Source organism: Miniopterus schreibersii, assembly GCF_964146895.1.
Source record: "Miniopterus schreibersii genome assembly, chromosome: 15".
Classification (NCBI taxonomy): Eukaryota; Metazoa; Chordata; class Mammalia; order Chiroptera; family Miniopteridae; genus Miniopterus; species Miniopterus schreibersii.
Genome location: NC_138115.1, coordinates 38,888,448 through 38,905,819, shown reverse-complemented (window position 1 = coordinate 38,905,819; position 17,372 = coordinate 38,888,448). Strand labels below are relative to the sequence as shown.

The 17,372-nt window shown below is 46.2% G+C and overlaps 2 protein-coding genes across 6 annotated transcripts in view; one reads left to right on the top strand and one right to left on the bottom strand.

Moving 5' to 3' along the window:
* The window catches only part of TOP2B (DNA topoisomerase II beta), a 54,923-nt gene extending 50,597 nt beyond the window's left edge, over positions 1 to 4,326 (top strand). For both annotated transcript variants that reach the window (XM_081159687.1, XM_081159686.1), the window contains exons 34-36: positions 1,207 to 1,329; positions 2,800 to 2,894; positions 3,836 to 4,326. In XM_081159687.1, the coding sequence (XP_081015813.1) occupies positions 1,207 to 1,329; positions 2,800 to 2,894; positions 3,836 to 4,003 (386 nt within the window). In that variant the 3' untranslated portion in view covers positions 4,004 to 4,326. The remainder of the gene's footprint in view (positions 1 to 1,206; positions 1,330 to 2,799; positions 2,895 to 3,835) is intronic.
* A 54-nt stretch (positions 4,327 to 4,380) lies between these two features.
* RARB (retinoic acid receptor beta) overlaps positions 4,381 to 17,372 on the bottom strand; it is a 571,444-nt gene continuing 558,452 nt past the window's right edge. For all 4 annotated transcript variants that reach the window (XM_081159689.1, XM_081159688.1, XM_081159691.1 and 1 more), the window contains 3 exons: positions 8,565 to 8,769; positions 7,601 to 7,759; positions 4,381 to 5,865 (listed from right to left, as the gene is read on the bottom strand). In XM_081159689.1, coding sequence (XP_081015815.1) covers positions 5,669 to 5,865; positions 7,601 to 7,759; positions 8,565 to 8,769 — 561 coding nt within the window. In that variant the 3' untranslated portion in view covers positions 4,381 to 5,668. The remainder of the gene's footprint in view (positions 5,866 to 7,600; positions 7,760 to 8,564; positions 8,770 to 17,372) is intronic.

The following is a 17,372-nucleotide window of genomic DNA, read 5'->3' as shown; positions in this document are numbered from 1 at the left end:
TGTTTTACCAGGAGCTGAACTAGCCTTATGTCAGTTGACTGAGTGACACCTGTGTGGTGTGACTGCAGGGACCCAGCAAGCCCTCAACCTTCCTCCAAAAATACAGTTCCCACAAAATACTAAGGAGAGGGTGCATTATGTCCCTCTGAGGGATCATGTATGCTAACTCCAGACACATAAATATACAAGTTAAATTCTGTAGCTCCAGTAAGTTTACAGAAAAAGGCTGTTCATAGTACTCTGATGTATGATTTAATATTTGCCCAGTACAGTTGAAAGTGCCACCTAACACTATAAGCCTGGAAACCCTTCTGAAGAAAAAAGGTGGTCCCTAGAACACCCTGCTATGCCAAGGCCATACTTCTGCTAGGAGCTGCTATGTGGCTTTTGTGGTAGATTTCAGCATGAGGACTCAGAAGGGGAAAAGCCACAAGAGTATGGGTTCCTCCTATTGTTTTAAAAAGGGGCTTTAGCTCTAGCATCTCAAATTGGCACTGGAAATACATTTTCCACAGAATTAGCGTGTTTGTTTTTAAATAGAAGTCTGTGGTTAATTCAAAAAATTTTTTTCAAATTAGGTTTTACTAATCACACAAGTGATCAGTGATAATTTTCACATTGACTGTAAATGAAGCTCAAAGCAAGATGTATTTTTAAAACAAAATTCACCAAAACAAATGTCTTTGGGTCTGTTGCCTACTTTTCTAGAATTTTCATATTTTTTTCCACATAAAAGTGCCAAGTCTGAATTTCAACTTAGTGGAAGTGAATTGGTTTCTGTTCTTGGTATTTGAGGGTCACATAAAAATGATTTTATTCCTCTAAAATATTTTAGAAGTTAGAACTTAATATATGGTTATACTTGGGTTATAATTAATATGTCAAATAGTTTATTGTCTTGAGTATACTGCATTTTTACCACCTTTTAAGTTACTGCTTAATTCATTTTTTAATGGCCCTTATTTAAAACATTCACTTGAATTATCAAAAGCAAATGAAAATGCATAATTAAATAAAAAGCATTTTATCATCTATGAGAAATTGTTTGCCTTTACATTGGCACCAAGTGAAGAGAACCATTTTATTACTTAAGGCTATTCAATTTCATGTCAGCTGTAAGAAATTCCATTGTTTTAGGACTCACTTCAGCTTGGTTTGTTGGTAAGTACATTACATTGATCTAAGCAATGGAAATTTGCTTAATAGGAAAACCATCTTCAGATACAGCCCCTAAGCCCAAGAGAACCCCCAAACAGAAGAAAGTGGAGACTATAAACTCTGACTCAGATTCAGAATTTGGCATTCCAAAGAAGACTACAACACCAAAAGGTGAGGATTATCTTTGTATAACCCTCAAACGTGCCGTGTGGAAAATATCTAGTCTTTTGTACTCATTGAATTTAGAAAGACTAGGTACCTATTTTATTTTAAATTGCTTTACTCCTCAATAAGCAGTGTATCTAAGAATCAGTGCTGAATCAATCCAAAGGGAAATGTAGCAATTTAGTCACTTTGTTTTACAAATCAAGAAATGGAGACTCAAAGAGGTAAGCAAGCAATCTGCATATCTAGGTAAGGTTCAAAGACCCCATGCGGCGGGCGCACTGGAAGCAGTTACTAAAATGGTAGGTGAGAGTGTAACAGCCAGAGGGGTAGGGGGGGGCTAGGACTCCTGGACCGGAGCCTTTTGCTGATCTAGGAAATGAAGTAGCTGTGCTCAGGGGCACCAGCACCTGTTCTCCCTGGTACCCCTCTTTGCCTTCAATATTTAGAAAGTACTTACAGATCTTTCAAAAATATTAAGACATGACTTTCTCTAAGGGTAGCTGTTAAGCCTTTTATCCAACTGTGTTAATTTTATTTCTTAAAGTGGCAGCTGGGATAAGGAGAGGTAGACCTACAGGAAAAGCAGGGAGAAGAGCAGGGTGGAAAAGGAACCTTGTGATTGGGGCGTCACTGCTGAACAAGGTTTCAAACCAGGTCCATAAATACAAAAATGCCATTTCATTGATTCAGTTCATCAAACATGAATCCCAAGGACATCCCAAGGTCATCTAGGCTATCTTTCCTTACTAGTACAATCTAGTTGGTCACAGCTGTTAAGGAAATTTTACAAATTTAGAATTGCATTTTGGTTCCATTTTCTTGCACTCACTGGAATCATTAGAATAGAGAACATTTAAATACCTCTTCCCCTTCTCCAATGATGAGAGTAAGAAGTTGGATAGATGAAAGCAATAGGCTACATGTGGTAATTCTAGGTCTGAGAAGGGATATAGATTTGACAGATTATTTCCTTGTTAACTTGGGTTTATTCTAAGATTGTGCCACTTAAAGTGGGATCTGCAATTGGTTGTTACTAGTGTGTGATAAGTAAAATTTAGAGTAAGGATTTAAACCTTTATACTTTGTGTTAAAGTATGTATTACTTTCTAGTAATTCATATTATAGTTTTAAAAATTTTGGTCTGTGACAAATTAGAAACTAAATTTGTTTCTCATCACATACAATTTAAAAAGCACTCTTTTAAGACATTTTTCTTTTAAGGCCCAAGGATGACAAGTGCAAAATACAAATGTTTTATGCATTAGGGGCTTGGTCATTAAAATTTGTCATGAGGACCTTAAATGTATTTGTAAAATACTCTTTCATCATGTCAACTCCAGAACTGAAATGATGCTGCCAAATTGTTTCTACACCATTCATATCAAGAGATCAGGGATGCCAAAGAAGTAATGTTTTTGTCTTTCTATATTGTACTTAACCTTGGGGGAAAAAACCCCTTTGTATCATTTTAAGGTAAAGGCCGAGGGGCAAGGAAAAGAAAAGCATCTGGCTCTGAAAATGAAGGCGATTATAACCCTGGCAGGAAAACAGCCAGACCACCAAGCAAGGTAACCAGGAGCATCTGTGTAATGCTTGATTTTGTTTAAGATGATCTATAACTGGCTTCGTTTTCTTATTACTATAATGTCTTGTAATAACTTTAAACCTAGCATCTTTATCCTTAGGGGGCTTGTGTATGGTTAAAGAATCATCCAAGTCTAGATCTATATAATCAGGACTATTTCTTGGATAAAAGTGTGGTATAAATTAGCCTACTTAAGAGTATCTCATCCAATGAGCAGTAAAAATTGTATATTACTTGTCTGGAATATTACTTTCTTAGACCAAATAAAGGCTGTTTCTTTATTTGATCAGCGCTAATTTAATTTTTTAACTTAAATTTATTTGACTGTGGCTAATTTTCCCAATTAGTCTGACCCTTCTCCAGAAGTAACTATCTCTTTTAGGTAAATGAAAAACATCAACTATCCCCCCCTTTTTCCTTTTGTCCATTAAAACTTAACAACATAAGTGATTTTAGCTTTATGTTGCTTTCCACACTGACCTCTTCCATCCAGTCTTCTACACCTCTGGTCCGTCTTGGTGACTTTTCTCTGCATTTTTATAAACATAGTGTGCAGGACTTACTGTGCATAAGTCTTGTTTTCCTCTCATGAACTCATAGGTACTTACAAATTAGACAATTTGAATTTTTACTAATCTGGTCATTGTGCATATTTGCTGAGTGATATATAAATTCTGAAAGAAATAAGTAATGGTGATAATACAAGATTACTGAGGTGGCAAATTATTATACTCAATCCTTTTTTCCTTTCATAAAGATGATTAGGTAAATCCTTAAGTTATTACAGTTCTAATTTTAAAAGCATCATTATTTATAATTCCCAAATGTAAGTGAAGTGTAAGGAATGAGAGTTCTTTTTAACAGTAGTCTAGTAGTCTTGTCTTTTATTTTCTCAACTTTGGGGTTTTGAATCTACTGTTTTAGAAACTGAAGAAAACATCTTTTGATCAGGATTCAGATGTGGACATCTTCCCCTCAGACTTCACTTCTGAACCACCTTCTCTGCCACGGACCGGTCGAGCTAGGAAAGAAGTAAAATATTTTGTAGAGTCTGATGAAGAAGAAGATGTTGACTTTGCAATGTTTAATTAAGTGCCCAAAGAGCACAAACATTTTTCAGCAGATAACTTGTGTTGTCTTTTTGTCTTTTCTGTCTCAGACTTTTGTACATCTGGCTTATTTTAATGTGATGATGTAATTGATGGTTTTTTATTATTGTGGTAGGCCTTTTAACATTTTGTTCTTACACATACAGTTTTATGCTCTTTTTTACTCATTGAAATGTCATGTACTGTCTGATTGGCTTGTAGTATTGTTATAGATTGCCGTGCATTAGCACAGATTTTAACTGTCATGATTGCAGACTACAGACCTGCTTTTTGAAATGAAATTTAAACATTAAAAATGGAACTGTTTCTTCTGTCTCTTTACTGAAAATGAAAGTGTAATGAAGGCTCCCACACACCTTTAAAATAAATATATTTTATTCTTTGCCAGGAGACTCCATGGAAAAAGGTAAACAGTATATGAACATAGAAAGCATTGTTAAACAATCTCAATGTACAAACAGAGCCAGTGAAAGTACATCACAGACTTGCTAAAATATCCAAAAGAAATCCACTAGTGCTTAAATGAAAACTAAGAAACTGACACTTGTATCTGTTAACCACTCTACCACAGCTTTCACTCTGCTTCATAGTGATTGAACAAGGTCAAAGAATGCATATTCTCCGCCCATGCCCCTGGGAGTTAGGGTTAGCCCCTGGACATCAGGAAGGCTGGGAAAACCCCCAGTGTCAGGCATGAGTCAGGAAGGACACTAGTTACATGGGACAGGCCGTAGACCAGCCTGTTAATTATACCAAGAAATTTCCCTAATGGCTTGTGAATAGGTAAACAAAAACTTATTAACACTGAAAAGTGTTTTGCCTTGGAGGCTATCATTACTGTAAAAATGTATCTTTTTTAAAAAATCGTGTAGTTATGTCATTAAACAAGTAATAAACCACTTTTAATTTAAAGTGACATTAACAATTGAACAATGACATTTGATTAACTGAACTGGCAGTTACACTGATACAGAATTCTCTTCTGCTAGTACAGTGACTTTGTATACTTTTACTGGGCAACATGAAATAAAAGATGCAGTCTGAGAGCATCAGAAAGAGCAAGGACAAGCTTCCACACTAACTAAATTAGAATGCCGTTAGCCTTATCTGTTCATACTGTACGCCAGTCCCGTTGCCTTACCTTGATGTCCTGGTTTCCTGCGAAGGCAACAGTTACCTTGCGGAACCTCTCAGCTGGACGTGTACAGTAGTCTGTTTCATGACCTTGGTGTCTTGGCTATTTTGAGTATGCAAGACAAAAGGGAAGCACCAAACATACAGGATAGAAAGAACAGAGCCATATTTCTGTATGTACAAAGTCTTCAGAAACTTAACCAGGGCGTAATCATTCTGACTGGGTCTTTGCCATGCAATCTTGAGTGTTCAAAGAGGAAAATAGAAGCTTTTAACTAGTTTCTGGTTGCATGAAATGGCCGATTTTTAGAATTTAAAAAGTTTGTATTTCTAGGTAAGTTAGACAGTGAGGAGTATAGTATATATGGATACATACGAAAACGTCTTGGTCCTTCTTGAGTTTTAATATATTTTCAGTCCAAAAACTAAGCAGCAGTAAAAATGTTTGTTTTTCTTGCATTTCAAATCCCGGAACTGAAGGTACTGGGAATGTTGGAAGTAGCTGGGAAGTGTCTTATTGCACCAGCGGTGACTGACTGACACCGCTGTTTTCCACTGAGCTGGGCGAGATGCTGGGACTGTGCTCTGCTGTGTTCCCACTTGAACTTGGGGTCAAGGGCTCATGTCCTTCGGAATTCTCCAGCATTTCCTGAATAAGAGGTGGCATTGATCCGGGAATTTCCATTTTCAAGGTAATTACACGTTCTGCACCTTTTAAAGAGAGATAATAGGAACCCGGTAGAGATAAGGAGTGAAGCTAAGTGAGTAACTAGGGATCAACCTTCATCTAATTGAACAAGATTGAAAATGGTGTCACCAGTGCCTCCCAGAACCTCTGTTGATTTTACATTAAAATAGGTTTACTCTGATCTGTAGATAGGGCGACGTGTTTAAATTTGGTAATTCCATGCCTCAAGTGGGTTTCAGGAAACAGTATTAGTATGTATTTACTTGACATAATTTACAAAGAAGTTCCTGATAAAAGACCAGAATGAGTATGTATCTTGAAAATGAGACCGTAGGAAGGACACCAGTAACCAACAAACGGAGGGAGGGAGCGATCTGAGTGATGAAAGTGTGGCGATGGTGAATGTGATGTAGCACTGCACTGTTCAGTGTGGCGCTGTATATTTGAATTGTTAAATGCAATTAAGAGGACAGTGCCGCAGTTGCACTGGCCACATTTCAAGTGCTCGAGAGCCACAGGTGGCTAGTGGCTACCATATAGGACAATGCAGATTACAGGATATTTCCATAATCACATAAATTCTATTCGCACTGGTCTAGCTAGATACAGGAAACGACCATGTTACGTCAAATAGCCGCCCTGCTTTAAAGTTCGAGACGTCGTAATTACAGTGGCCAAGCACCGGTATCTACTGTTTGCCCTGCTTTTAATCCCATGCTAGGGACGAACTCATCACCTCACTGAAGACACCTCTTAGGAGATCAGGGAATGAGACTCTGTCAAGCAAGTTCACGGGGCCTCGACGCGCTTTCTGAAATGTGGAGCTTGTTCCTTGGCCCACCAAGGTCATCGGGGACAGAGGATGCTAATGGGAAGGAGAAGGCAGGATCTGGCGCTAGGGATGGCCGCCGTGTTCTCTACCTGGAAAAACCCTGCACTCACGCAACTGTGACAGGGCTCCAGGCACTTCTGTCACTGCTCGGATTGCCACAGATGCTGAAAATCACTAGGCCAGGCACATGCCTCTCAGGGAAGCAAGAATTCCTTTGCTGAGAAGCGCGCAGAAGTAAATCTGCGTCCACACACGAGAGCAGGGCTACTGGCTGACAGAGAAACGTAACCAATGACGACACTAAGCACGAGTCACTTTTCTGGACGTTTGGATGTTCAGAAAAACGAGGCGAGTTTACATAAACCAGAGCGTGTGTGGAAAGCTGGAATGAGATGCATAAAACTAGCACATTTAAAAGCTTGTCATAGGGTACGTGCCCTTTTTAACCTCACCCGAGGATATATTCTGACTTTAGAGAGAAGGGAAAGGAGAGAGAGAGAGAGAAACATCGACGGTTGCCTCCCATATGGGCCCCAACCCGGGATCGAACACGCGACCTAGGCATGTGCCCTGACCAGAATCGAACTGGCAACCTTTTGGTGAGCAGGACGAAGCTCCAACCAACCGAGACGCACCCTATGGCTAGTACATACGTTCTCTTAAAACAGCTTCTCCAGTTCTTAGTCATCGGATTTTAAAGCTCTTATAATCTAAGATTGAGTCGGGTAAAATTTCCTATTTTCTTTTTAAGAGTGGGTACTATTTAATTCCTTTTGATTACAATGAGAAATAAATTCTAAAACAAACAACACAAAAGCAGCTATTATCAAACATCCTGAATGAAAACACAGGGTTTAGAAAAGCAATACGACCTGGTCAGGACTGCAAGCTCCCGGTCAGGAGGACAGCGCAGACTGAACACATACCTTTAGCGCTGATGCTGCGGAGATCCGTGATTTTCATTAAGATCTTTGGGAACATGTGAGGCTTGCTGGGTCGTCTCTTTCTGATATAAATTTTTAGGGCTTCCAGCAGTGGTTCTTGTAGCTTATCTACTTTTGTTGGTTCCTCAAGGTCCTGGCGGTCTAGACACCAGAAATAAAGTATTAAACAATTAGTATCAAGACTGAGTTTTGCCCTTCCCAGGCTAGAGGGTTCTCCCTGGTTCCAACGATGTTATGTCTTTATTAACTTGATGATTCAATCACATATACGAATTTGAAGATATATGCAACTGCTTTAGGCAGTGATACTTGGAAATGATTGTCCCCCTTGCTGGTGGAAGGCACATTTTGATGGCTGGTTGCTTTTGTCCCAGGGAGTTACTTCTCATGACCAGGAGGTGTCACTACTGAACTGAATTAAAGCAAACCTTGAGCAGGACGGTTATGAACGCGAGGTAAGTCGGCCCCCTCATTAAAACCATTACGTTTTAGCCACTATGATTCAGCCTCCTGGAGGCCAGTAGGGGTCAATACAAAGAAGAAAGCTTTTATTTTATACCAGTCATCTCAGGGTTGGTACGGGGCCAACCCAGTGACTTGTATTCCCGGCCACTAAGTTGGCAAACAGCACATGCAGGTCCCTTGGATCATCACTAAAATGTCCCTAGGCAGTTTATCCCATAGTCCAATCCTACCTTAAAAAACAAAACAAACCTGTGGCAATGGGAGAAATAGCATTTTAATATTTTAGAGCTGAAGGACCCCACGTACCTTTATTTAATTTATAACAATATGGAAAAATGCAACAAACCCCAAGCATGCATGCCTGGCTTTATTCACGTCTTTTTCCAAGTAAAATAACTCCAAAATGGAGATGAAGTTTCCCCCATAAATGACAAGTGTGTTATTCTTGGAACCTTGAGAGGGTTTTCTAGGTAGTCGGTACCTCCACAGATTAAGCAGATGGCACTGAGAAGGCCTGTTTCTGTGTCATCCATTTCCAAAGGCAGGAGCTGGTTGGCAAAGGTGAACACAAGGTCAGTCAGGGGACCAAATCCAGCATTGTGCATCTGAGTTCGATTTAGGGTAAGGCCATCTGAAAAAGTCATGGTGTCTTGTTCTGGGGTATACCTGGTGCAAATTCTAAGAATCTGGAAGAAAAAAAAAAGCCAGATTTGATGGATCGTGAAAGCCAGCCTGTCCTGAGCATCACTCAGACCTGGGCAGGAGATGGCACGAGGATTTCCAAGGTGCTCCTGCCTCCTGCCCCCCTTTCGGATGCTGAACGTCTCCTCCAGCTCTTTCTGGAGTATAGAAGTCACAACACGGGATAAAGTTATTTTAGGAATAATAAATAGGACACAAGAAATATCTAAAAGTAATCTATTTGAGTCAAATAAACATTTACCAAGTACCTAGTTACAATCCTAGGCACTATGCCAGGTGCTGAGGAGAGAAAAATGAATGAGTCTGTTTTTTTAAAGAGCTTACAGCCTACAAAAAGGGGGGGGCAATATCTATCATTTATTAAGTGCAGAGTGTATATCAAGTGATACACATGCCCTAATTAAAACTTTCAAATGACTCGGTGAAGTGAATTATTATTCATATTTTACCGATGAGGGGCTGAAGCTCAGAAATGTTAAGCCATTTTGCCCAGTGTCACACAGTCAACATGTGACTGAACTGGATTCACACCCGTTAGGCTCCCTCTTCCACTGCCTCTGGTCACACAGTTCCGCAGACAACAAGGGGAGAAGCGGACCCAGCAGGGAGCCAGGGAGCTCAGGAGGAGGCAAGTTCAGACACAGCCAGGAGGGAGCGGAGCGGACTTATGAAGAGAAAGGCGTATGGTGGGATTTCTAAGGCAAGAAGCCCGGTCTCCCTGCCGCAGGCTCCCAGTCCCACCAGACTGGCCCCCGGTACATGCACGGCCCTGGGCCACCCTAGGACACTTGCTCCCCAGGAGCCACCTGCTCGCTGCACTGCGCCTCTGGGTCTCGCTCTGTAAACAGACGGACGGACAACCCCGGCTCGTGCTCCACTGCCCTATGGGTCCTAACTGCGGCACCGAGCTCCGTGCGGCCCAGGGCACTCACCCACCAGGGCACGCTCCTGCGCCAACTGTGAACCTGCCAACCAGGGTCCTGCGCTTGAATTTCCCTTGGAAAAGGCTCGGAGCTGCTTGGAGCACAGACAGAAATGAACCCGCCTGGACAGAAGCGACAAACCCAGCAGGTGCGGGGAGCTCGGGGTGTTCCCCGGATGCTGGTGCTCAGGTGATCAAGAAGTCTGACTGGGTGTCTTCTTGGGTGGAAGACGACATCTCCTCGGGGAAGGGTGAGGGATTAGCACTCAGCCCCCAACACAGGACGGAAGCTAACGTCTGACTGGTCGCGGGTACACGCCAGCTACTGTGCTGCACTTTTATGTTACCCAATTCTCTCATCGGCCCAGGAGCCGGTATTACTGTTACCCGTTTTACAGATGGGGAAACAAGCCCAGTCAGCTTGTCCTTGGTGGCGTGACCTGCTGTCTGTCTCCAGTGCCTGTGCTCCTAACCTCTGCGCTGCGGTGGCCGGCCCTGATTTGGAGATCAGCCCCGTTTGTCCCCTCGGCTGGGGGCCTTGTGCAGCTCCCTGCTCATGGGAGCCTATGGCCTGTGGCCTCGAGATAGAAAATTCTACAAACTTCACTTTGTTTCTAAATTGAGACATGTTCTCACACCTCTTGATGTTCCTATTGTATGGTCACGTGGCACTTGAATGAAATGGTTATGAAACATCACGAAGGTTCCTTCCTCTTCACTGGCTGGGGCTCATCCTCAGCTCTCAGGTACCTGCCCAGGGGCCTCTGAGCCCGACTGGCTGAGCTGTGGCGCTTCATGCTGGCGGCTGATGGGGATGAAGCCTTTCCAAGGTCAGAGCGGCAAAGGAGCCCAGAGGTCATTGTGTATCAGCCTTTCCTCCCCCTGCAAGCCCTGGGAGGTGAAGTACGGTGCTCGGGATCACACAATAACGGTGCCAGGGCAAACACGGGACTCCTAATGCCCAGTCCAGCTCCTTCAACCTCCTGGAGAAACAGGAGGAAGCGCTTCCCACACAGGGAGCGACCACGTGATGGGCAGTCAGTACGCTCAGTGTCCATGGCTCAAAGTCTCTAGACACGGGTCTGATCTGGAATTAAGTCTGTGTAGTGTCAGCAGGCTGCCAAGATGTGAATGCATGAGCTCTGTCCCTGCAAGAAGGGAAGAGGCCGGGACTCGCTGGAAAGGGACAGGCGGCTGGGAATCCGCCATCTACAAGCTGCCAGTGGCTCGGAAGAATCCAGGTCCAAACTGCAGGGCACAAACACCGCCGTCACACGCTCTCGAATCTGGGTTCTGACGAAGCATTTAAACTAGGCCCAGCTGCTTTCCTCCCTAGAAAGTCCAAAACCCAAACCAAGGGCAAACGGGCCATCCAGAGAGGAAGGTGCGTGGCCTCAGATGGAAGGACGGTCAGTGTCTTCTTTTGCTAGGGAGCCTGTGCCCACGCCCTGCCCTCGCCAGGCCCACTGGGCAGCGCCCCCTCTCGGCTCTGGCCAGGCTGCCGCTGGAGGGAAACCAAGGACTTTGATTTTGTCACACTAACCTCAAATGCCAGTGGCAAATACCCAGTGCTTCCCCAGGATTAAAACACCCTTTGTTTGAAAGGAGGGCATTGCATCTGGAGAGAAGATGTAAACGCCACGAGATGGGTGCAAAAGAGCCCAGGCAAGGCTGGCTCACCCAAGGAGGGCCCTTTCTGAATCTCCAACAACTCGTTGCTGCCGCAGGCCATTTGCACCTGCTGCTGGCTCTGCCTTTGACGCTTTTATCCCGATCTTCACGTGGCTGACTCTTCCCACCAGAGCTCAGCTTGCGTCACCCCCTCGGAAAGCACAGGAACACCACTTCCTAACACCCATGACCTTCTATCATAAAATACACCCACAAATCCATTGCCAAGAGTCCTTCTAAAGAGTGAAGCTTCATTCCCCTCCCCTTGAGTGTGGGATGGACCCAGTCACTCGAGTCTATTGAAAGAATACGGGGGAAGTGATGGGCGTGACTTCGGAGGTGAGGCCACGAAAGTCATCATGGCTCCCTTCTTGCTCTAGTTTCAGGGGGAGCTGGCTGACCTGTCACAGGGACACTCAGGCAGCCCCATGAAGAGGGCCATGTGGCAAGGAATTGAGCTCTTCCATTGCCAACAGGCACTAACTCACTAGGCAAACATAATAAGCGACCTTGGAAGCAGCCCTACCCTACCAGCCCGTCAAGCCTTCAGCTGACGCAGCCCCAGGCCACGGCTTGACTGCAACCTCACGAGAGACACTGAGCCAGGATTTCCCAGCTAAGTCAGGTCCTGACCTCCAGGGACTGTGTGAGCTAATAACAATTATCGTTTTAAGCTGCTAAGTTTTGTGGCAACTAGTTTTGCAGCAACAGATAACTGCCACATACTGGTCTTGAGCTGTGCACACATCTCAAGTGCAGCTGACTCCTTTCCCTAAGAGTACGCCTGGGTAACCACCACGCAGATCAAAACACTCATGGTTCTGGCCCCTGTCAGCTCCCTGGGCGCCTCCCGATCAAACCCCTCCCCCAAAGTAACCACAACTTTGACTTCTCTTCCTGCAGGTTAGTTCTGCCTGTTCTTGAACTTTAGACAGATGGAATCACACAGCAGTCTCTCCTGTGTCTGGCTTTTACGCCACATCACATCCGCGAGATTCCCCAGGTAGTGCACGTAACAGCGGCGCTTTTTCATCGCCGTGTAGTATTCCACAGCATGGCCCACCGCCCTGCTTCCTTTTCTCCACAGCGCCGTTCCCCTCTGAGCGCACCGACCCATCGCCCCCGGGACGATGAGCTCGAAGGAGACAGAGCTGTTGCCTTGCTCCCTGCCGCCTCTTTAGCAAGTAGGGCAGTGTCACCCCCACAGCAGACGGCCCGTGACGATTTGTGGAATAAAGGAACTGGGTGCCCCATCAGAATCTCTCCCACCTTGTAATGCCCTGCAGGGGCATCCGGGGATTTCTGTTCTTAGGCAAAGGAGGAAGCTGAAATGGCTCACCCAGATCATTCGGAGCACTAATTGTGTTTGGCAACCGGTGGGCAGATCCTGATCTGATTTGACCGTTTACCCCCCAGTGCTTGTGGGAATGTTGAAGTCATGATAATAGTAACAATTACGCACAGAGCTGGCACAGCCGCCCTCCCTGGCAGCACATGGCACCTACTGTATGAGCTCCTGGGAACAAACTGTTTCCCAGAGGGACCTGCCACCAGCCTGCCGTTCCTGAGAAGGAACCGAGCTCGGAGCAGCAGTCTCGTCCTACTGTTACTGCTTCCAGACCAGCGCTCCAGGAGCCGTTATTTTAAAATGCTAAGAGAATTATGTGGAATTAAATTTAATAGAATATTTTATTTAACTGAATAGATCCAAAGTATTTTTGTTTCAACATCTAATCAATACAAAAATCATTAAAAAGATATTTTACATTTTTAAACACTTAAGTCTTTGAAATCAAGTGTGTATTTTTATAATTACAGCACTTCAGATGCTCAACAGACACAGGTGGCCCGTGGCTAACGTGCTGGAGAGCACAGGTCACGCGTGTGTGTGTGCGTGCGTGTGTGCGTGTGCACACGTGTGTGAGCACGGCCTCACAGTGACTTCGGGTGACTGCAGGGTGACTGCTCCACACTGCAGGCGAGAAAGTGGAGACTCAGAGACACGGGACCTCCTCCCAGCGGCCCGGCGCTGGAGGCGATGCTGAAGCCTGAACTCAGGCTGCGGGGCCCGAGTGCAGAGTTCGCGCCTCCACTGAGTCCCTGGGAAGGCGAGGAGGCCGGGTCCCCGTGGGAATGGCCCTTCATCGCTGCACAGTCACTGGTCCCCAGGGCCCCAGGAGCCCCAAATCATGTTTTGAAGTCAGGCAGGGCAGTCACTTTGCGTCACCGGAAGCAAGGTGCCACTGTGACGGGCATGGGAACGTTTTCCTGGGGGGAGTGAAGGCAGCAGGTGGCAGGACCCAGGGAAGCCCCGGGTCCCATCGGGAAAGACCTCACACTTGAGGCGTCTGTGGACGCAGTCCTCGGACAGCAGTCCATGCTCTGCAATTCCGATTCTGATCCTAAATTCCTTTGCTCACGCATCCGTCCATCCATCCATTCATTCACACGTATCCAGCAAATGCCTCTTTGGTGCCTGGGATTCTGCCAGTGACCAAACCCGCGTGGCCCTGCCCTCACTGAGCAGCGGGCCAGTGCAGACCCAGCAAACACGTTCCCAGCGACAGGACATGTCTTGCGTGCAACGAGAGAGACCAGCGGGGAGGGTTAAGAATCGAGGGGCTGGTCAGGAGAGGCTTTTCTGAAGAGGTGGCATCTAAGCTGAAATGAGGAGTTGGCCAGAAAAAAAAAGTGGGGGGCTGAGGGGGGCAGAGGGAGGGTATTCTAGATCAGGGAATCCTCGGGGGAGCCCTGGGGGCCTTTAGCTTCCCGTTGGGCCTTGACGGCTTGTCTGCAATCGGGGATGGTAACAGAATCCCCGGGACGGTGCAGTGAGGCTCAATACTATGTAAGGTAGCTGAGGCCTACAGGCTCCCAGCACTGCCAAGCCCCTGTGTGCTCGGTTCATTCTCCCCAGGCCCTGAAGGAAGCGCCCATTAGCACCCTCGTTTTCAGTGTGAGGAGACTGAAGCTCAGAGAGAAGTAGTTTTCCCAAGGCCACACAGCTGTAAGCAGCAGAGCCCGATTTTGAACCCAGGCGAGCTGGCGTCAGGGCTCACACTCACAACTACGACCAACGGCTGGAACAAGCTGAAGGGAGCTTGGACACATGTGCAGCCATGCTGGGGAAGGGAGGGTGGCAGGGACACGCTCTATGGTAAAAGTAGGAGCAGGTGTAGGGCCAGTTCAAGGGCTGGGCTGCAAATTCGTGGGGGGCAAGACTCAACTCTCCTCTCTACCATCCCATCCCCAGTGCCTGGCACATAGTAAGTGCTCATTAAATACGTGTGGAGTTTCTTCCTTCAACCTACACTCACTCATGCTGTATGACAAGACAAATGAACATGTAAAACAAAAGCCAGACCACAGCTCACCTCTGATCAAACCCCAGTGACTCCTTGTGACACTGATCATCTACTTGCGATCTCTGGCCCCCTTTCCTCTCGGATGAAGGCCCTCCTGCCCCCTCACTCACTCCCCTCCAGGCACACTCACCTCCTCACTGTTCATCAACCTCCCAGGGCCTCCCCTGCCCTGCGGCCCTTGAACTCCACTTTCTCCAGGCCCCCCTTCTACTTGTACCCCTCTCAAACGAGTGATTTTACTAGTTCCAGCTCTTCCTGTCCCCTCATTCAGGTCTCTCCAAAGGTCACCTCTCCCTAACCACACTGTAGAACCAGCTCCTGCCCCCCAGTCATGCTCTCTTTCCGGATCCTGCTTCTATTTTCCTTTGTAGCACTTAAGACATTGCCTGACACCCGTCTCCCCACAGCAGGAGGTCAGCCCCACGAGGGCAGGGATTAGGGTCTGTCTTGTTGGCTGCTCTGTTGTCAGAGCCTAGAACGGCGCCTGGCGCACAGCAGGTCCTCAGTGAGTGTTTGTAGAAGAGGGAGGAAGGCTGTCCTTCCCCTTGGACCTGTTTCCTGAGGGCCTCCCACCTCATGATTATAAATCAACTCTCCTGCCAGGGCCTCAGGCGACCATCGAGACCAGCCACACACAATGCACGACGCACTGGTGGCCGAGAATGGGTCACGGCTAGTGACTTTCGGCACAACTTCTACTTTCCCTTCCGGGGGCTGAGAATCACCTCAGCCTGTGTCCGCCCGTCCATCCTTCTGGTCTGTCTCACTCTATCTGTACATCAATGGTTTAGATGAGAAGATTCTTCTAAACAGCTCAGCCAGTTGACATTCTCAACCAACAGATGCTCTTTGAAGTTGTACATTTTCAGGATCTTGGATGAGTTGCCTTTGCTACAAATTCTTGGAAATAAGTTCTTTTCTGGGGCCAAATAAGTATTCCTTCTGCCTTGTGTCACATGACTGCAGGTCTCTGCCCTTCCCTGGGCTTGTGCCAGTTTTGCCCGTTTTCAAAACCACTGATGGGACCTACTATATGCCCCATTATACCCATGACCGCGATTAAGCCCATTTAAGGAATTACCTTAGTTAATGCCCTATTGATTTGTATTCCTATTTTACATATGGGTAAACTGAGGCTTAGAGAGGTTAAATAACTTGATGAACGTCACAGTATTAGTCCCTTTTCTCTCTTCACCAAGCAGCTAAGGGCTGAGCCTGAGATCCATGAGCAAACCTGGGGAGCACCATAGGGTTCAGTGTAAACAAGAGACATGGGGAGATGGCTGCTGGAAGTTGGATAGGATTTTAAGAGGGGATCTGACCACGAGGCAGGTGGCATTGTAGAAACGGTAATTCCCTGGACGATCTCAAAGCATCCCTCTCATTCCATCTTTCCCAAAGGGCTGGAGTCGAGGGACTCACAGGTTGTCACCACCTGGCAGCTAGACAAACGGGGAACTAAGAAATGAGCTGAGGGCCAAAGTAGGGGCCTGAGCATCCAGAAGGTTCCGAGCCCCGCTGGGTGGCCACGTGATACAGGGGACTCAGAATCCCACAGCCTTCCCTGGTGCAGACACTGACTAGCTGTGTGTCACCTCACCCATCTCTCAGCCGCTCTAGGGGTCTGGGGCACCTCTCTCTAATCATGTGGCAATCGCTCCAGTCTCCACTAATATCTGGGGGGTGTTCTGAGGCTTAGGGGAAATTCTACTGAGCAATACATCTGAAGCATTTGTAAACCAAGCATTAAAAAGGTAATTATTCTACAAGATCATTATTAACATCATTATTGATTTGCCCAAGTTGCCTCTTGTATAATCTCTGGTGGTCTGGCTGGTTCTCCCTACGAGGCCGACACCTCCCACATCATGTCCTGTTTATGCGTCTAATCCTCCTGTGTCTGCACTTCTCATGGCTTTGGAGTCCAAAGGTTTGGGGCTTGACTTTTGGCTCCAGCACTCACCCGAGTTGGGTCACTCACATGGCCTCTAGCTCCTTATCTGTAAAATGGGCTGCATGTCTATGCCCGGGCTCACTGAGTTGTGTGAGGCACAAACGAGCTGAGATCTGCAAACTCTCCAGGGTGTGGGTAGGTGACAGACTGATGCTGCTCTGATGTTTTTTGTTTTTTTTTCTGAACATTCCTAGGTTCATCCCAAACCCTCTGATTTTAGGAGAAGAAAAAAATACCACATACACTCTCAGGATCCCTGGCGCCTGTAGGTTACCGAGTAATCATTACCACTCCCCCTCAGATCCAACCTGCGAGCAGAAAGACCCGTAAACATTCACGCTTCCTGCACAACTGCCCTGCCCAGGGTCCTTTCTCCTCCTAAGCAGGGCTGCGTGTGTGTTTAATTATAGTAAGTAACTCTTTGCTTTGCAGAATTGTTCACACCCAAAGATGTAATAAAAAGAAAAATCTACCCTTTTAAAGTATCTCAAAAGCTCATTTTCCTTTCCAGATTTCTGATGCCTCCCTGGGGCCAGCCTGGGAGCTGCTTCCCTGTGTAAGAAAACCACTCCAGGCAGCACTGGCCGCCCCACCCCTGAAGCCCCCAACAGGGAGAGGCGGCCATCCAGCCAGCAGAGGGCCTGGTGTGACAGTGCCCTGACCCATCCGAGGGCC